This window comes from Cannabis sativa, chromosome 8, assembly GCF_029168945.1.
Source record: "Cannabis sativa cultivar Pink pepper isolate KNU-18-1 chromosome 8, ASM2916894v1, whole genome shotgun sequence".
In the NCBI taxonomy this organism is placed as follows: domain Eukaryota; kingdom Viridiplantae; phylum Streptophyta; class Magnoliopsida; order Rosales; family Cannabaceae; genus Cannabis; species Cannabis sativa.
In genome coordinates, this window is record NC_083608.1 from 18,432,011 (window position 1) to 18,453,345 (window position 21,335).

The 21,335-nt window shown below is 36.9% G+C and overlaps 1 protein-coding gene and 1 non-coding gene across 2 annotated transcripts; both read right to left on the reverse strand.

The window, feature by feature from the left end:
• Positions 1-611: 611 nt before the first annotated feature.
• Positions 612-4,284, reverse strand: LOC115698930 (receptor-like kinase TMK3). The gene is made up of 2 exons (XM_030626130.2): positions 1,617-4,284; positions 612-1,402 (listed from the first exon to the last, which is right to left on the reverse strand). Exons 1-2 carry the CDS (start codon positions 4,030-4,032, stop codon positions 894-896), a joined length of 2,925 nt encoding a protein of 974 aa, XP_030481990.2. The 5' UTR covers positions 4,033-4,284; the 3' UTR covers positions 612-893.
• A 6,333-nt stretch (positions 4,285-10,617) lies between these two features.
• On the reverse strand, positions 10,618-10,724 carry LOC133030673 (small nucleolar RNA R71). Its single transcript, XR_009684219.1, has one exon. It is a non-coding gene; the product is annotated as a small nucleolar RNA R71 (small nucleolar RNA).
• Positions 10,725-21,335: the final 10,611 nt, after the last annotated feature.

Genomic DNA, 21,335 nt, shown 5'->3' on the forward strand with positions numbered 1-21,335 from the left:
TATTCGGAATGAGAGACATGCAAGTAATATTTGACCTTGTAATAATCCAAACCAAGCCTCATTCAATATTAACTATTGTCGTTAGGCGTTAGCCATAGCTAAAAAAAGTAATACAAATATTAATAATAATAATAATATTCAGGGGTCCTATGATCTTAAAGTAGTTTTAATTTGAAGTGGACAGTAGAAGAGAGTGGACACATGGAAGAAGTGTAAGGTTGAGAATTGAACAGAATTATTGACAAAATTTGTAATGTCTTGCTAAATTATGCACCGTATCTAGAACTGGAATCTCTAATTACGAATCATAAATTTATTATTATGTTAATTAATTGTTTTTGGTTTTATTGAAAGAAGATTTTTGTTGACGTCTCACCTTTCTTATTATTCTATTAACAACTTTTTGTCCCCAAATACTAGTGCTAATTTCTAATTAGTTATTGTTAAAGAAGATGTCAAAATCAATTCTAAAGGAAATTTCATAATCCTACACAATTGATCTTACTTTTCTCATTTTTCAAATTGTCGGCAAGTGTTTCAAAATTTTAATTATACTTCACATTTTTTTTAAGAAAAATAAATTAAATTAAAAGGTAACAAATACAAGATAATTGATCTTAACCATAATCAATAACCGGTCTTTTTCAGTTCATGATGATTTGTATCTACATAACCACTTGGCATGAAACTTGAAGGTTTTTGAGATTTCACAATTCACAAACTCTCATTCTTCCCACAAAAGAAAAACAATAAAAACTAAAACTTATCAACATCTTAAATTCCCAAACAGAATGAACACCACATGATATCTACACCTAACAAAATAACAACAATTTGGGGAAGAAGTAAAGGAAAAAACAAAAATAAAGGCCAATGGAAATGGAGTTTCTCTTTTATCTACCATCAGAAGAAGTAAAAGACTCTGCAAACCCAGTTGGTCTGGATGGTATGCTACCCTTGCTGTCCTCCAGATCAATGTAACTGAAGTCTATTTCCTCTGCTTCTTTCCAATCCTTTACCATCTGGTTAAGGGGTAGGCTATAATCGATCCCCGAGTATTCCTCGGTGTCATCATCAAGTGGTTTCCATTTTTCGACCAGTGGGGATAGTACACTTACAGCGTGCCCCATGTCCGGCCTTTGGTTTGGCTCTCTTGCAGTGCAATGCCCGGCTAATTCAGCAATGATGGCAATGCTCTCGAATGCTTCTTCGTTTATTTCAAGCGCAGGGTCGATAGCCTCCATTAGTTTATCCTTGTTTGATTTTATGTGCCAGAACCATGCAGCTAAGTACTGTTTCTCTTCAGGCCTATCTTCATCAAGTGCCATCATTCCAGTCAATAGCTCCATTAGCACAACACCGAAGCTAAAGACATCTGCTTTTGTTGTGATCTTTCCAGTCACTAAATATATCAGAGCATGTGAAAAGTTGGTATCAGTTGAATATTCAATCATCAAACATGTGTATGTAAATATATATATAAGTGACAAGTTGAGACTGAGCAATTCAAAGTAAAGTGTCATCAAATAAAACAGAGTACTAACCAAACAAACTTTCAGATAAACACATTTAGCATTAGCAAAAGTAAAATAGTATGGTATAAGAAGAACACTTACCAGCATATTCTGGGGCTAAGTAACCGAAAGTCCCAGCAAGTCTGGTCACTACTGATTTTTTTTCACCATCAGGAGCCAGTTTCACCAATCCAAAATCTGAGACTTTTGCCCTAAAATCATCACCGAGTAAAATGTTAGATGATTTGAGATCCCTGTGTATGAAGCTCTGGTGACCAAGATCATGTAGATACTCCATCCCCCTAGCAACATCCAAGGCTATATTTAGCCTTCTTTTCCAAGAGAGAGGCTCAATCTTGGAACTTTTCCAATGGAAAAGATGCTTGCTAAGAGCCCCTTGTGGCATAAACTCATAAACAAGAAGTCTCTCATAGCCTTCAACGGAATAACCCAAAAGGGATACTAAATGACGGTGCCTGACTTTCGAAAGAACTGCAATTTCAGACTGGAATTCATCAACACCTTTGGAGCTAATCACCCCACACTCCATTCTTTTCACAGCTATTTTTGTGCCATCGTCCAATTCTCCCTTATAAACCACTCCAAAGCCTCCACGACCAAGCTCATTCTCCGGGGCGAAATTCTTAGTCACATTTCGAAGAACTTGAACTGATATAACTAGATTTCCAGCTTCTATGACATGAGACTCACCCGTTCCACTGCTGATTCTGCTTGTCGAATCACTCCCTGTGGCGGTGGAAGCGCTCCCATTTGTATTACTTGCAACAGCAATCTTATACATATTTTCTGGATCAGATGAATCTCTTGGGTGAACAACAAGAGAATTTGGAGGCAAAGCATCTTTTCTCTTCTTACAATAGTAGACAGATAATGGAATTACTAGCAAAATCGCAGCCACTGCAACACTGGCAATAGGAACAACAATAGGAACTAAGCTAGACCTATTAGAATTTTTTTGTGGCACAGAACTAGCATTGGTATTCCGTGAGCTTGATGATGAGGAAGATGGATTATTACTGGATTTGGGTGAAGATGTTGATCCCCCAGACCCGGTTGGGGTAGCTCCGGCTGGGGCTGCCCCAGCTGGACTACTCTCTGGTGATGGAACTGTCTTAGCTGGACCACCATTTAGCAGGGGATTCATATCAATGACAATTTTTACAGAGCTACTGAAAGTTGGCAGAGGAGGGGAAAGATTGTTACTACTAAGATCCAACAATGTCAAAGATTTCAAACTAGTCCATTCCTCAGGGATTGAACCTCTCAAATTGTTATTCTGTAGCCTAACTTGTTTAAGAGAATCTAATTTTGACAAGGAAGGACTCAATGTACCATTTAGATTTAGCTTAGGCAAATTAATAACAGAGACCTTACCACGATCACAAGTAATTCCAAACCAATCCTGACAAGGGTCATTACCAGACCATTCAGAAACTAGCCTCAGTGGATAATTCAACCCATCAAGAAGCTCTATCAAAGCCATGACTTCCGGATTACAAAGAAGCCCCTCTTTAGTTTGACAAAATGCATTAGAACCATAGGAATAATTAGCTGCTTTAAACTTTGGAATTGGACCCATCAGATGGTTGTTGCTCAAATCTAATTTATCCAACTCCAAATCTGCCAAACCATTGGGAACTAACCCTACTAACTGATTACCATTGAGATTGAGATCTTTCAAAGAAGTTAAATTACCAATGCTTTCTGGGATTTTACCATTGAATTGATTCCCATGGAGCCACAAAACACTGAGGGATTCAATCGCTGTAAGGGTATCGATTGGACCAGTCATTCCTCCACCATTTTGATTGTTCAGCCAAAGTTTGCTCAATGTCAGGTCTTTAAAACTTGCCGGGATTTCACCGGACAACGTATTCCCGGAAAGTTCCAACACTTGTAGAGACGACATTTTCCCGAGAAAATCAGGCAAAGGACCAACTAAATTGCAGCTCGAACAAGTGAGATTCACCAACTGAGCTGAATCCGCCAGCTGAGGCGGGAACATCCACCCAATACTGCCATTGAAGCTGTTCCCATCCAATGCTAAAACCATCAAAGAGTCAAGCTCATCAAAGAAATCTCCCGGAATTGAATCAAAGTTGTTGTAATCCAAGAACAGCCACTGGAGGTTCTTAAGCCCGGAAAATGACGGAACCGGCCCAGAAAACTTGTTCCTCTGAAAACCGATGTTTTCTAACATAGCGAGCTGGTTCAAATTCTGGGGAAGAGGACCTTCGAGGCCCAATTCCTGAACTTGAATCTGGGTTACCCTGTCACCTTGGCAAAAGACATGGGGCCATTTCGGAGTCCCACATGGGTCGTCATTTTCCGGCCATTTGAGAAGCTCCGGATTCTTCATCCCTTTACGGAACTGGTTCAGAATAGCCAAGTCGTCTGGGTCCGTGGCACCTAAAACCACTGAAAGAAAAGAGGCTTCAAGAACAATGAGAAGAAGAAGAAGATCTTTCTGAACAAGCTTTCTCAGTTGGCCTTCCATGGCGGATCTGTGATCTTCGTCGTAGCTACCTATATTTCCATAAGAAATCCTCCTTTCCTCAATATTTTGGCGTAGGAGCTTCACATGGCCATTAATGGAGGATTTAAAAACTAAAGCTCAAATCTTTCAGAAGAAAACAAATAAGAATTCTCCAAAGAAAAAAACATGCATTCTTAAACCCCGGTAGTAGTCTAATCACTCAAATATTTATATAAATAAATATTAGACAGACTTATTGAGAAAGTCATTAATTTTTCAACAATTAGTAAAGAAAAAAAATAAAATAATTATTAAAATCATATGATAAAGACACCCTTTTTGGTAATTTCACGTTGTACTACTCTTATGAGTCTTATCCATTATATCGTGAAAAGTAAAAAATTGCCACAGTGTCCACTGTCCCCAATCGATCAAAAGGGCTTTACTGTCTTTTTAACAATTATATGTTTAATTTTGTGAGAAGGTAGTGGTGGTGAGGGTGATTCTGTAATTACACAATAAAGTATAGTACTTAGTATTCTTACCAATCAAAATTAATATAAATTAATAATGTATTAAATCTACTAACTAATTTTCCAGAATAAAATCATTTTTTAAAGGGCTTTGAATCATTTTTTGAATGTAAACAATACTTATTTTCTTCGTTACTTTTATGGGCTGGATTTTGTGAGATTTTTTTTTTCCCACAATCAAGATCTACGAATTTAATTATTTATTAATATGGTACAAAAATATAATATGTTTTTTTTTTAATTGTTCAATGAACAATAACAGAACGAATTAACCAATGTGTCCTTACCTGATATAAGAGCTCGAACATACCTAATATTATTATTATTAAGAAAATTCGTAAATATTTTGTGGTTTAAAATAAGTGTTATTTGATTTGTCAAATCAATATGAAAGTTGACTTTCTGTAATAATTAATGATGGAAGAAAAAAATTGAAAAGAAGTAGGAAGAAGATATTAAAAAAAAAGTTTAAGAAATGATGTTTTGCATAAACATTAATGAATTAGCCCGCCTGTGAAATTATTAAATACCAATTATGTTTTGTTTGAAGGGTTGTGATTTGTGATTCTTTAACTCTTGTAATAAATTAAGAATTTTCTTCTTTCTAAATAATGCATTTCATATCTGTCTCAAGACAAATCTTGTCTTTCATTAATCATTCTTCACATAATACATAATAAATTACCATTTGTGTCAATTTAAATACATTCAAATTATATATACTATATTTACATTACATACAATAATATATAATTAATTTCAATACATTTATATATGGACATATTTTTCAATGTTTATGCAAATAGATAGTAAAATCCTTTTAAATTTTGATGAGATAGTAAAATCTGACAGTTGTTTGCAAAAATAAAATTATTTTATTTTTGTGAGATTTTATATTTTTAGAAATTCTTCTTTCTCTATTTTTTTTTTAAAAAAAAAAATCTTCTTTCTTAAAATATCCTTTTGATATTTTTATTTACACATTTACAGTTATTTTTTTGTCAGAACATATTTACTGTTACAAACTAAATTTAATATATATTCTATTTAAATTATAATTAATTGATTTCAAAAAAAAAAATTATAATTAATTATATTATTTATGTAATGCGATTACATATTTATAAACTTATAGTATGGTTTTACTTTTGAAATGATAAAAAATAGGAGAATTACCTATATACTATTTTTTTAAATTTTTTTTTTTTTGAAATTTATGATTTGGGTTTCTAAAATGGTTGCAGCGCTAGTTGCAATAGAAGTTTTTATACGATTTTTTGTTACAATTTAGGTTGCAGTGCTAGTTGCAATATGGGTTTCTACGTAGAATTTTGTAAAAATAAAAAAAAATAAATAAAAAAAAACTGTTTTTAAGTGTAAATATGAAAAAGCCCCTAAAAAATAACATCTTTTTCATTGCCAAAAAAATTATCTTTTTTTTTTATCATGAAAGAGATAATTCATTGATCACGCGAAACCATTACAAACAAAGTTCAAAACAGAACCTAGCCAATCAGGCTCTCTCAAATCCTACAATCACATAACAAAAGATCAACAAACTCAATAACTCTCCTATTTCTATTTTCTAGCAAAACATTTCCTTGGTGCTAATCAAAGATAACCTCCCTTTAATATACATCTACGAATCATCTTCTCTATGCAGACAATTGTAGAACACTTTTTCTCAAAAGTAATAAAGGTTCCTATTGTACCATATACAATAAACAGCTCCAACCGATGCTAAAGAAGCTATCTCCGTCACCAAGCTCTTCACTCTAGCTTGATTCGCCCAAGCAATCCAATCTTCAAACTATGATGGCCAAATTGCTCCTCTAAGCCAACTTTCAACCGATTCCATAACTCTCTTTGAGAAAGAACAATCAAAAAATAAATATGAGTGATTCTCCTCAGCCTCCTCACAAACAGGGCAAAGTAGAGATTTAACAGGAACATGCCTCCTAGCAAGCAAATCCCTAGTCAAAAGACGAGAATGGAGGGTCTATTATAGAATAAAATGATATTTTGAAATGCCATTCTATTCTAAACCACCTTTGTATATTGCACTTTTGAATCACTAGTTAAAAAGCATTCATACATTAGCATACTCTTAAATTTCCCACTCTTACATGCATTGAGTAGTTCTGCCATGAAGAAATTGTCTCGAAGTTTCATCAGCTTCCTCTAATACCAGCTTACATTTGGTTGAAGCTCGTGAAACCATACATGTTGACCCTTTAAATAGATACTATTGATCTATTTGACCCATAAAATGTCTTGTTTTTGTACTAGAGCCCACAAATATTTTGCCAATGAAGCCTTATTCCACTTCACACTATCTTAAAACCCTAACCCTTCGTACTGTTTGGGCTTACAAACCAGATTCCATGAAGTCACAAGGAATCTACTTGTATTCCCTTTCTATCTCCAAAGAAAATTCCTACATAGCTTATCCACTTTTTTTTTTACCACTTTTTAGGTAAAATAAAAATACTTATCCAATAACTCGAATTCTAATGAGGACCAAGTTAATAAGTTGAGTTTTACCCGCATAAGATAAGTGCTTACTTCCCCAACAATTCAGCATCAGTCGAATCTTACTAACAATTGCTTCACAGTCTTCATATCTCCATTTAGTAGGCCTCATCTAAACCTCCAGGTACCTAAGTGGAAAAGTTCCCTCCCTAAACTGAATAAGGTCCTATTTTTTAATCTTTTTATCACTGTTTACCCCCACGAAGTAAATATGAGATTTGGCCTTATTATCATTCAATCCTGAACAAGCACTGAATTCCCTATATGAATCAAAAATACACTTAATGGACTCCACAGAACCCTTACAAAAGACATTAAGGTCATCCACAAAGTATAAAATTATCAACTTAAGTTGTTTGCATGGATGAAACTTAAACTTCTTGACTTTAGTCTTCAACATCAGTAATCTTGTGAGATACTCCATCACCGATACAAAAAGTAGCAAAGACATCGGATCCCCTTGTCGTAATCCTTTAGCACCTTGGAATTTCTTTTGAACTTTGCCATTCGAAACCAAAGAATAAGATGTTCCCCTCACACAGACCATGATCCATTTAATGAATTGAGATGGAAAGCTAAAGGCTTTCGAAAGCTTTTGAAGAAACTCTCAATCAATTCATAAGCTTTACAAAGATCAATCTTCATTAAGCATCTTGGAGAAACTATCGTTCGGGTATAACCTTTGAGAAGATCTTGCAAAATTAGAACATTGTGAGCCAAAACTCTGTTCTTCACAAACGCACCTTGATTGCTATGAATAATGAAGGAAGAATCACAACCATTATTTTACATAACAACTCGGGGATGCACTTGTAAATTGTGTTGCAATAAGCTATTGGGAGATAATCCACTGCTCGAGAAGGGGTGTAAAACTTTAGGTATGTTTTTCTTATTTTTTGCACTATAACGTGGCATCTAGCTGGATGACACATGTCCTACATTCCTCAACTTGGATGGATGGTTTTGTTGGGTTTTGTGCCCTAAATAAAACTCATTTCATATAATCAGATTTACTTATTAATAAAGATCAGAAATAACATTTTATGTTGCATGGTTCACATGATTTATTTCATGATTATATATATAATGTATGAATTCTATTTAAGTCCAGAACATATGAATTTGTTAATGATTATAGTGTTGTCAGCACAGTGGAATATAATCTTAATTATATGTTCGAAAGTTTATTCCCTGATTTGTCAGAACACTGGATTTAGACTGACATGGTATAATCAGTGATAGGTATTCTTACACCTTGGAAAAGTGTTATGTCCTTTCTAGGACATTGGCAAAGTTTACCAGTATCGGATGTATGGAGTATACATCGGAAGGGACCGATATTGAACTTTGATTAGATATATTAGAATTTACCGTAATATCTATTCAATTCAATATCACCTGTTGATCCTAGATCAAATGATCTTAATCCTGATATGATTAGGTTCAATCTCAAGAGTGTTATTCGTGTTCTTTGATTTGTTAGTTAAGCCTACTTTTGGGTCAGGGTGATACGTACATTTTGGGAACACGGTAGTGCAATTGAGTGGGAGCGCTAACATAAATATGGAATCTATAGCTTCTATCTGGCGAATAGATGTTAGGTTATAATTAACCTATATTTCGGGTCTTTAAAGTTAGCATTATCTCGTCTATTGGTGTCTTTTGGAGCAGTTTTACGCTTGATTTTCATTATTTCAGGTTCCCGGGGTGTTAAAGTTCGAATTCAGTCAAATGGCAAAAAACTGGGACAAACTTGGAAAAAATTGGAAAATTTGGCTCCAGATGCATCAGTAGTCGCGACCTCCAGAGAGCCAGGTCGCGACCCTTTTTCCTGGTCGCGACCCTGGTCGCGACTTCGTGAGTTTGGCAGAAACTCAGTTTTTCGAGTTTTGCCTGTAGTCGCGACCAGCTTAAATGCTGGTCGCGACTAGGAACGGAAATCGCAGATTTGACCTAATTTTGATTTTTCACTCAATTGGAGGCACACCACTCATCCCTATATAAGGAATACGACATTGAAGGTCAGAACTAAGCAAAAACAGACCTAATAGTGGAGGCTAGTGGAGAGGAAGCTATCTTTAAGACCCGGAGCGATACCAACTTCTAGTTTCTTTCTTTTACCCTTTTTATTCTTCTTTATGTTTGTTTTTATTTCTGAATTAATCATGGATGTTTTTAGAGTTATTATGAACTAAATTTCCCAATAAGGGAGGATGATGATTGTTGTTTAAGTTTATGCCTAGTTAATAAATAATTGCCATTCCTTCATCTTATGTGTGAATACTATCTTTATTTGTGTTTAATTCCATGTGCAAGCTTGATCACCTTTTACATGTTTAATGATCTCAATTCGAAATCTGAAAAGTGAGAATTGAGAATGCTAAAATTTGGATAGTCTAGGTTTTGATGTAAAACGAAAGTATTTACATAGCCTTAGTGACTAATAGATTATTGCTTAATGCTGATTTTGTGTTGATCTAGTTAAGAAGTTAATTAGAGAACATAAGATTTAGAACCTAAAAGATCTGAAAAGAGTTAGGTTAATTTATAATCTGTCTTTCACATTGAGATAAGGATAGCAATTAGGTATTAACATAGGTAGCTTATCAACAGGATTCACCTCCCTAATCTCTCATCTTGATTAATCTTCGTTTATTTTCTCTGTAATTTCTGAGTTATTTACTTTTAAATTGCAATCTTATTATTTTACCAAATAGAATCATAAGTATAGTTTAGTAGTACTTAATCCAATTCCCTGTGATTCGACCTCACTTGCGTGGGATACTACTTGATACGTACACTTGCGTAATAAATAGAATTTTCGTAACAAGTTTTTGGCGCCGTTGCCGGGGAATTGTTTAAAGATTAATATTACACAAAATTATACTAACTTCTACTTTGGTATATTTTCTCTTGCTTATTTTTCTAACCTTTTTCTTGCAATATTTTTGTGATCTACTTCAGGAATCATAAGTGTATGCGCCGTCAAGGACAAGCTGTGATATTACCAGTTGATCCCGAAATCGAGAAAACTTGTAGGAGAAACCGAAAGAACAAGAGGCAAGAGGGAGTTTCAGCAACTGCTGAAACTTCAGACATCATGGCTGCGAATGCTGCAAACAATGGAGGCAATAACGGTAACAATGGTGGCGCAGTAGAAGATCAAGCTAATGGCCGCAGCTTGAGAGATTACATTCTCCCTACTCTGACGGGAGTGCAGTCGTGTATCAGGCCACCGGCAGTGGATGCAAATAACTTTGAGATTAAACCTGCCATACTTCAGATGGTGCAGTCTTCAGTTCAGTTTGGTGGCCTCCCTTCTGAAGATCCTAACCTGCATCTCTCTAACTTCATGGAACTTTGTGAAACCTTTAAAGTTAATGGAGTTAGTGATGATGCCATTCGACTGAGACTGTTCCCATTCTCTCTTAGAGAATGAGCCAAGAGTTGGCTAAACTCCTTGCCACCCAACTCTATTGCCACTTGGAATGATCTGGCAACGAAATTCTTGTCAAAGTTCTTTCCTCCAGCCAAGTCTGCAAAGCTGAGAGGAGAAATCAATAACTTCTGCCAACAAGATAATGAATCTCTCCATGAGGCTTGGGAGAGGTTTAAAGATCTGATCAGAATGTGCCCTCACCATGGTATAGAGAAGTGGATGCTGGTCCACAACTTCTACAATGGGTTGGTAGGAAACACAAGAACTTTAATAGATGCAGCAGCTGGAGGAGCCTTTATGAGGAAGAGTGCTAATGAGGCTTATGATCTATTGGAGGAGATGGCTCTAAACAATCAACAGTGGCCAACTGAGAGGAGTCAATCAAAGAAGGTAGCTGGTGTGTTAGAGGTTGATGCCATCACAAAGTTGACAGCACAGGTTGAGGCATTGACAAAGATAATTGCAGGGCAAGCTAAACAAGCCCAAGTTGTGTGTGAGTTATGTGGGGGAAGCCATCACTTTTCAGAATGTCAAGCTGATGTGGATGATTTTCCAATGGATGAAGCTAAGGCCATTGAAAACTATTCACAAAACAACAACAACAACTATGGGTTCAACCAGGGTAATAACCGAAGAAACAGTGGGTTCTATCAGCAACGAAATCAGAACCAGAATCAGAATCAACAGTTTAATCAGCAACAAACCTCTGGTGGAAATTCTAGTTTGCAGACAGATTTACTGCTTCAATTCATGACTGAAACTAGATCTTCAATCAAAGACCTGCAGACACAGATGGGCCAACTAGCAACTCAAGTAGCAACCCGTCCTCAAGGGAATTTGCCTAGCACAACTGAAGTAAACCCTAAGGAAAACTGCAAGGCAATTACCCTGAGAAGCGGTAAAAATTATGATGGTCCTGAAATGCCACAACTAGTGAATGGAGAAAAGGAGAATGAAGAGCAACCAATGTCAACCCCAACACCCACTTCAAAGAAGGCCACTGATAGTCAAACACAACCACAGCAGTCTCCATCAACTAATATTGATCACCATGTAAAAATACCATACCCTCAAAGGCTTAGAAAGTCAAGCTTAGACAAGCAGTTCACCAAATTCCTGGAAGTTTTCAAAAGACTTCACATTAACATTCCCTTTGCTGAAGCTTTAGAGCAGATGCCAAGTTATGTGAAGTTTATGAAGGAAATCCTGTCAAAGAAGAGAAAGATGGAGGATTATGAGACAGTGGCTCTAACTGAAGAGTGCAGCGCCATCCTACAGAAGAAACTCTCTCCTAAACTCAGAGATCCAGGGAGTTTCACTATTCCTTGTACTATAGGGAAAATTGAGGGAATAAATGCACTTTGTGACTTGGGAGCCAACATTAACTTGATGCCTCTTTCGGTGTTTAAAAGATTGCAGTTGGGTGAAGCAAAGCCAACAACAGTAACCCTCCAATTGGCGGACCGATCACTAGCCCATCCTAGAGGAGTCATTGAGGATGTGTTAGTTAAGGTTGACAAGTTCATCTTTCCAGCTGACTTCATCGTTTTGGATATGGAAGAAGATAGCAATGTCCCAATTATTCTTGGGAGACCATTCTTGGCAACTGGCCAAGCCTTGATCGATGTTCAGAAGGGTGAATTAAAGCTGAGAGTCCAAGGAGAAGAAGTGGTCTTTAATGTGCTAAAGGCTATGACGTACCCAAAGGCAAGTGATAACTATTTCTTCATTGACTTGATTGATGAAATGGTGAGTGAGAAAAAGCTGCTAGATGATCCTCTTGAACTAAGTCTAACTGAAGATGAATTGACGGAGCAAGAAGGACAAGAGGTCATGGGGTATGTGAAGTGGCTTGATTCCTATGGGCCTTTGAACAGAAGATATTTTGAGGAATTGGGAGCAGTTCCAAAAGAGCTAAAGCCATCTACTGAAAAGCCTCCAGAACTTGAATTGAAGGTGCTTCCTAGTCACTTGAGGTATGAGTTTTTGGGTCAAGATAAAAAGTTGCCAGTTATTGTTTCAGCTTCTCTCTCTGATGTGGAAACTGATAGACTTTTGAGGGTACTCCGAGCTCATAACAAGGCCATCGCTTGGACACTAGGTGATGTTAAAGGAATCAGTCCTTCAACAGTGATGCATCGAATTCTCATGGAAGACAATGCCAAACCAACTATTGATGCTCAACGAAGACTCAATCCACCCATGAAAGAAGTTGTCAGAAAAGAAGTAGTTAAGTGGTTGGATGCTGGAGTTGCTTATCCTATTTCAGATAGTAAGTGGGTTAGCCCGGTGCAAGTGGTCCCGAAGAAAGGTGGAATGACGGTGATCAAGAATGAAAAGAATGAGTTGATTCCTACAAGAACAGTCACTGGTTGGAGGATCTGCATCGATTATAGGAAACTCAACAAAGCAACAAGAAAAGATCACTTCCCTTTGCCCTTCATTGATCAAATGCTAGACAAATTAGCGGGGCAAGAATATTACTGTTTTCTTGATGGATATTCTGGATACCACCAGATAGCTATAGCACCTGAAGATCAGGAGAAGACTACTTTCACATGTCCCTATGGTACCTTTGCTTTCAGAAGAATGCCCTTCGGCTTGTGCAACGCCCCTGCCACTTTTCAAAGGTGTATGATGGCTATCTTTTCAGATTTGATTGAATCTTGTATTGAAATTTTTATGGATGATTTCTCAGTGTTTGGTTCTTCCTTTGATCATTGTTTGGAAAATCTGGAAAAAGTACTAACAAGGTGCGAGAAGTCTAACTTGGTGTTAAACTGGGAGAAGTGCCACTTTTATGGTAACGAAGGAATTGTTCTTGGGCACAAAATTTCAAAGGCAGGAATTGAGGTGGATAAGGCAAAGGTTTCAACAATAGAAAATTTGCCACCTCCGGTTCGTAAAAGGAGTGAGGAGTTTCCTAGGACATGCTGGCTTCTACCGCAGATTTATCAAGGACTTCTCTAAAATCTCAAAACCCTTATCTAGCTTACTTATAAATGGAGTTCCATTTGAGTTTGGAGAAGACTGTTTAAAAGCTTTCAAGATTTTAAAGGAGAAATTGATTACAGCACCGATAGTAACTTCACCAAATTGGGAACTGCCGTTTGAGTTGATGTGTGATGCTAGTGACTATGCCATTGGAGCGGTTCTGGGTCAGAGAGTTGACAGAGTATTCCACACAATCTACTATGCTAGTAGAACTCTGAATGATGCTCAATTAAACTACGCCACTACAGAGAAAGAAATGCTGGCAATAGTGTTTGGTTGTGACAAATTTCGACCCTACCTGATTGGAAATAAGGTAATTGTCTACACAGATCATTCAGCAATCAAATACCTTATGACCAAGAAGGACGCAAAACCAAGACTGATTCGGTGGGTACTTTTACTTCAAGAGTTCGACTTAGAGATAAAAGATAAAAAGGGCACCGAGAACCTGGTAGCAGACCACTTGTCAAGATTAGAGCTGCAAGAGAGTCAGAATACAAAGGAGGTACAAATAAATGAGCAATTTCCTGATGAAGAACTCTTTAGTGTGAGGGAAAACCTGATGGTACCGTGGTACGCTGACTATGTTAATTTCTTGGCTGCAAAAATAACTCCACCCGAGCTTTCGCGTCAACAATTGAAGAAATTCTTTTCTGAGGTGAAACATTACTATTGGGAAGAACCAATCCTCTACAAGCACTGCGCTGATCAGATCATAAGGAGATGTGTGCCTGAAGAGGAGATGTATTCTATCCTAAATCACTGTCATGCTTTACCATGTGGGGGACATTTTAGTGGAAATAGAGCAATTCGCAAAGGTGTTGCAAAGTGGATTCTTTTGGCCAACGCTATTCAAGGATGCTACTACTTTTGTAAAGGCATGTGATCGTTGTCAACGAACGAGGTAATATCTCAAGAAGAAACGAGATGCCTTTAACAGGAATTTTAGAAGTTGAATTGTTTGATGTGTGGGGAATAGACTTTATGGGTCCTTTTCCTTCATCATTTAGCAATCAGTACATTCTTTTGGCTGTTGATTATGTGTCTAAATGGGTCGAAGCTTCAGCTACACCTCAAAATGATGGAAAGACAGTTCTCCGCTTCTTACAAAAGAACATTTTTACTCGGTTTGGTACTCCTCGAGCTATAGTAAGCGATGAAGGGAGCCACTTCTGTAACAAGCAGTTTGAAGCACTTCTTTCAAGATATGGTTTCCGACATCGAATTGCTTTACCATACCATCCCCAAAGTAATGGCCAAGCTGAAATTTGTAACCGGGAGATTAAGATGATTCTAGAGAAAACAGTGCAAAGATCAAGGAAAGATTGGTCAAGAAAATTAGATGACGCATTGTGGGCATACAAAACTGCTTTCAAAACACCGATTGGCATGTCCCCATATCGGTTGGTGTTTGGAAAGGCTTGTCATTTACCGGTGGAGTTAGAGCATAGAGCTTTTTGGGCCATGAAGATTCTTAACATGGAACTAAAAGCTGCAGGGGAGAAAAGACTGTTACAGCTGAATGAGCTAGATGAGTTTCGGAACGAAGCCTATGAAAACGCAAAGATATACAAGGAGAGAACTAAAAAGTGGCACGATCAAGGACTAATACGGAAAGAGTTTCAACCAGGGCAGCAAGTGTTACTCTTTAATTCAAGGCTGAAACTGTTTCCTGGAAAGTTGAAATCAAGATGGTCGGGACCATTCACGGTGGTCAAGGTGTTTCCTTATGGAGCGGTGGAGTTAAAAGGTGAAAGTCCAACAACTTTCAAAGTTAATGGACAGCGTTTAAAGCTCTACTTGGGAGGTCAGTTTGACCAAGCCAAGTCCGCCATGATCTTGGCGCCACTTTGAAGTGCAAGGCTCAGCGTCCAGCTGTATGACGATAAAGACAGCGCTTCTGGGAGGCAACCCAAGTATTATTTTTCGTTAGACTTTTGATTATGTTTTTCAATATTTTCAATTTTTAGATTAGTACCAGACATTATTTCTTTTTAATTGAATCGTGAAAAGCGTGAAAAAAAAATTAAAAAAAATTAAAAAAATTTCGACCTGAAGCCCAGTAGTCGCGACTAGCCTTAAGCCTAGTCGCGACCTCCTGATTTTCCAGAAAGGCAGGAAATTTTCTCGTTAGCTAGTCGTGACTAGCCTTAGGCCAAGTCGCGACTTGCTCACCAAAATTTCTATAAATTCACACTTTCCCCCTCATTCAACCCTACACAAACAAAATTCAAATTTCAAATCCTCTCAGCCGACCCTACCCTCTTTTCATATCAAAAATTCAATTTTTCATCTCCAATCTTCAATCTTTTCATCTTTTCTCAAATTCCTTAAACCCAATCTAATCAAAAACCCAATTTCACTCAACAATCTACACATATCATTAAAACCCACACCAAAAAAATAACCCAAATCCAAAAATCACCATTGTTTTCACCTTCAACCTCAAGCTTTCAAGAACATTCAACAATGGAGGTGGAGTAAAGCTTTTTCGGGTTTGTAAGTATCACTTTCTTCGTTCTTTCAAGAATTTGATTAATTATTTTTAGATTTTGAGTGATATAAATGTGTGTGGTGCAAAAATATTGATGATATTGGGTTTGTTATTATTGTATTGTGGTATTGAGTGTTTGGGAATATTGTTTGAGTGAATTTTTATTTTTGGGATAGAGAAAATTTAAGGGGAGGTGCTGCCCAATTTTTCTTAGAAAAAAAAAGTTTCAGAAAAAAAAAAATTGAAAAAATTTTGAAAAAAAAAAAAGAAAAGAAAAAAAATGGCACCAAAGAGGACTAGGAATGTTGAGGAAGGTTCGTCTTCAAACCCACCACCAACGGGTTTTGATAGAACCCGCTTTGGCAGTATCGAGGCCCACAATCGCTTCGTAAGGTTGAAGAATAGAGCTTATATTGAAGATCGGGGTATTGAATTCCCGGAAAATCCATTGAGGCGCCAACCTCGGTTTGAAACGATCAGAGCGCAAATTGAAAGGATGAAGTGGGGAAGCTTTGTGGATACTCGGGGTCGGGCTAATGTTACTATGGCCTGTGAATTCCTTGCGAATTGGCCCGACCGTCGGAATGGGGAAGTAAAAGTGCGTGGAAAGAAAGTTCTCGCCACTGCTGATGCATTCAATGTGATGTTCTCTGTCCCCGATTACACTAGGGAGGAACAACGCCTCCGAATTATTGAGGAGGAAGAGCAGTTTGATATGGTGGATGTGGCAGAGACAGTGGGATTTCCTGGGTTGAGGTTCCATGACAATGATGGCACCGAGGGGTTGCCCAATATTCTATACCGGTGTGAGCTGAACCCGGTGGCAAAAACATGGCTGTACTTTGTGAGTGCTCGGTTAGTGCCCAACAAGCATTTTTCCGATGTCCAAATGGATCGCCTGAAATATGTGTACGCCATAATGAAGGGGTACAACATTAACATTGGACAAGTCATAAGGCAAAGCATTGACCAAATCGTGCAAGGAGCCACGGGAGGTGGTTTTGGTTTGGCGGGAGTTATCACAGAACTCTGCGGGGCATATGAAGTTCCCCAGTTAGAGTTTGACAACACGGTGTTGCCACTTCGCAAGATGGACATCGCCTTTGTCAACGAAGTGAAGAGCCACACCCCTATGGTCAGCCACCACCTGATGCACCGCAAGGGCGTAGGCGGCAACGAGAGCCTAGTGTTGAAGAAGAAGAGGATCAACCACTACAATTGCCTGGGCCCATCGATCCTACAACACAATACACTCATGCACAGCTGAGTTATATAATTCAGCAGATGAATCACATGCAACAATACATGGTGCAGAGGAGTATCTATGATGAGGGACAAGTTCAGCAACTCAACTCTCTTATCAACAGAATGAACATTGGGATTGATGACCCGAACTACTTGGCACAACCTCCTCGATTCTATCCCTATGACCAACCGCCACCACCCAACCCTTTCTGAAAGGGTCTCAGGTAAGTTTCTTCTCTCTGCATATTACTGTATACATTGGGGACAATGTAATATTTAGTTTGGGGGGAGAGACTTAAAAATTTTAAATTCTGCACTTTAATTTCTGCATTTTAATTTTTTGTTTTAGTTAAGGAATGACAATAAGCTTGATGATAGTTGTATACTGCTGATTAGTGTGATGTGATCTGAAACTGTAAAATTACTGTGTGCTTGATTTTGTTAACTCTTTGGATTAGTTTGGATGCTTAGAAACCTGTGTTTTTCTGCAAATACTCAAGTTGTGAAAATTGTTATAACTGTTTTACTATGGTTTGTGGTAAGATTGACAGGATAGCTTAGAACTTGCATGTTTATTCTTTTGAGGCGAAATCCTTGATAGTGTTCAATTGGAATATGACTTAGGCATTTGTTGGATAGTTTGAGCCTTTCAAGTCTACCATAATGTGTATCCCTAGTTACCCTTTTGAGCCTTAACCTGTTGTGTTTTCACCCACTGATTTGACATTTTGCAACCACACTATTAATTTTTGTTTTCACCATGATTATCCAATGATATCATAAGCTATATGATTAGTTTGGGGGAAAAGAAACATTTAGTGTGACGTAATAGTGAGAGGGAAAAATTTTTTGTAAGATCGAGAAGAAAAAAAAAGGAAAAAATTGTGTAATTCAATGTCACTGAAAAAAAAAAGAAAAAAAAAAGCATTGAGAAAAAAGTTAAGAATATGATTTCAGTGATGTTGGAAAATAAAAAAAATATATCTTCTCTCAATCTTGGTAAACTTGGGAACAGTATAGGGTTTTAGAAAAAGAAAAGTAAAAAGCTTGGGGGTTCTGTTTGTGTGCTTATGATATCTTGAGCCAAAATTGTCTCTTGCCTATCCCTGAATATCTGAGCCATATTACCTAAGCCTTGAAAAGACCTAATGATTCCAAAGAATACTGTCAACATTAGTGGACAAAGGTAAGCATGCAAGCTTATGAGTTATCGGGTTGTGGAACTAATGGAAAGAGTAAAACTTTTATAACAATGTTTCATATTTGAGTAGATTGTTGCAGTTGTACATAGTGTTATTAATTGAGCATCCGAGTTAATTGTTAGAGTTAGTAGGATCGAAATTCTAGTTTATGCAAGGAAGAAAACATAGCATGAGTCAGCAGCGTAGTGATTATCTGATAGCGTAGTTAGTTTTTTTTTTATCTTACTCGGGGGCGAGTAAGAATCTAGTTTGGGGGAATTTGTTAGATTATAATTAACCTATATTTTGGGTCTTTAAAGTTAGCATTATCTCGTCTATTGGTGTCTTTTGGAGCAGTTTTACGCTTGATTTTCATTATTTCAGGTTCCCGGGGTGTTAAAGTTCGAATTCAGTCAAATGGCGAAAAACTGGGACAAACTTGGAAAAAATTGGAAAATTCGGCTCCAGATGCATCAGTAGTCGCGACCTCCAGAGAGCCAGGTCGCGACCCTTTTTCCTGGTCGCGACCCTGGTCGCGACTTCGTGAGTTTGGCAGAAACTCGGTTTTTCGAGTTTTGCCTGTAGTCGCGACCAGCTTAAATGCTAGTCGCGACTAGGAACGGAAATCGCAGATTTGACCTAATTTTGATTTTTCACTCACTTGGAGGCACACCACTCATCCCTATATAAGGAATACGACATTGAAGGTCAGAACTAAGCAAAAACAGACCTAATAGTGGAGGCAAGTGGAGAGGAAGCTATCTTGAAGACCCGGAGCGATACCAACTTCTAGTTTCTTTCTTTTACCCTTTTTATTCTTCTTTATGTTTGTTTTTATTTCTGAATTAATCATGGATGTTTTTAGAGTTATTATGAACTAAATTTCCCAATAAGGGAGGATGATGATTGTTGTTTAAGTTTATGCCTAGTTAATAAATAATTGCCATTCCTTCATCTTATGTGTGAATACTATCTTTATTTGTGTTTAATTCCATGTGCAAGCTTGATCACCTTTTACATGTTTAATGATCTCGATTCGAAATCTGAAAAGTGAGAATTGAGAATGCTAAAATTTGGATAGTCTAGGTTTTGATGTAAAACGAAAGTATTTACATAGCCTTAGTGACTAATAGATTATTGCTTAATGCTGATTTTGTGTTGATCTAGTTAAGAAGTTAATTAGAGAACATAAGATTTAGAACCTAAAAGATCTGAAAAGAGTTAGGTTAATTTATAATCTGTCTTTCACATTGAGATAAGGATAGCAATTAGGTATTAACATAGGTAGCTTATCAACAGGATTCACCTCCCTAATCTCTCATCTTGATTAATCTTCGTTTATTTTCTCTGTAATTTCTGAGTTATTTACTTTTAAATTGCAATCTTATTATTTTACCGAATAGAATCATAAATATAGTTTAGTAGTACTTAATCCAATTCCATGTGGTTCGACCTCACTTGCGTGGGATACTACTTGATACGTACACTTGCGTAATAAACAGAATTTTCGTAACAATAGAAAGTAAAGGATGATTTCCTTCAAGCTTAACCAAACGAAAATAAATGGTGGAGTACTCATTTCACTTAGCTGAAATATCATTTATACAAGGTTAAGTGTTTTAAGGATAAAATACATTGTAGGGTGTTATGGTAATTTAATCCCTTTATAGTGTAAATCGTCTATATAGAGGATCATTGATCACATTAGGATTATAACAATGGATAACTAATGATGTGTCTATATCATGGAACATATAGAGCGTTCTATATGACTGAGAGTGCAATTCCAAGTTCTAAGAGTGGATTCAATAAGAAATTAATAAGTTAGGGAATTTACTTGGTAAATTCGGTTCGACTTATTGGAAGCTCGGTTATATAGACCCATGGTCCCCATACTAGTTGAGACCATACTTCTTGTAAGACTCAGTTAATTGATTTTAATTAATCAATTATAATTTTAAAAGTTAGACTATGTCTACTTTATGAATTTTCACTAAGCAAGGGTGAAATTGTAAAGAAAAGAGATTCTAGGTTTATTTATTAATTAAGATATTTTATATGTCTAAGTTAATGAATATATTAAATGACAATATTATTTAATAATTATTCTTAAGTTATTAAATAATTAGAATTGGCAGTTAAATGGTTAAATTGGAAAATTGACATTTTTGAGAAAATGGGAATGAAAAATAACAAAATAAAAAAAGTTGCAAAGTGAGGCCCAATTTCCTATTCTGGCCGCCCACTATGCAAAGCCCTTTACCATTTATTTTTTCATTATTTTAATGCCACACAATTCTAACCTAAACCTAGAGGGCATTCTATAAATAGAAAGTGTTGGCTTCAGGAAACTCATAACTTTGCACATTGTTTCCTTCAGAGAAAAGTCAAGCCGCCCCTTCTCTCTCTTTTCTTCTCTTCTAATTTCGAAATTCCCTTGAGTGATAGAGTAGTGCCCACACACATCAAGTGGTACCTCAATCATAGTGTGTAAGACTGTGGATAATCAGCATCATAGAAGGAGAGAAGGAGATCCAGATTCAGATATTGATAATGCTCTGCTACAGAAAGGAATCAAGGGCTAGAGATCTGAATGGAAGGAGTCATAATATTCCGCTGCACCCAATGTAAGGTTTTCTTAAACTCTTATGTGTTTATTTTATTGTTTTAGAATTCATATTAGGATGTTAATGAAACATACTTGGTAGTAAATCTAGATCTTGGTAAAATATTTCCAACAGGTTTCACTCCTAGCAGTCCATAAGGATTGATATGAAGATCCAAATTGCATATGCATGGCAGGATTCTGAACAGGGTCATTGAAGGACATCTGACCAACCCAATTGTATGATCAATTCGCATGCACCGACTTGGAAATGTGAGTTGGAAATTTTAACAGTGATCAA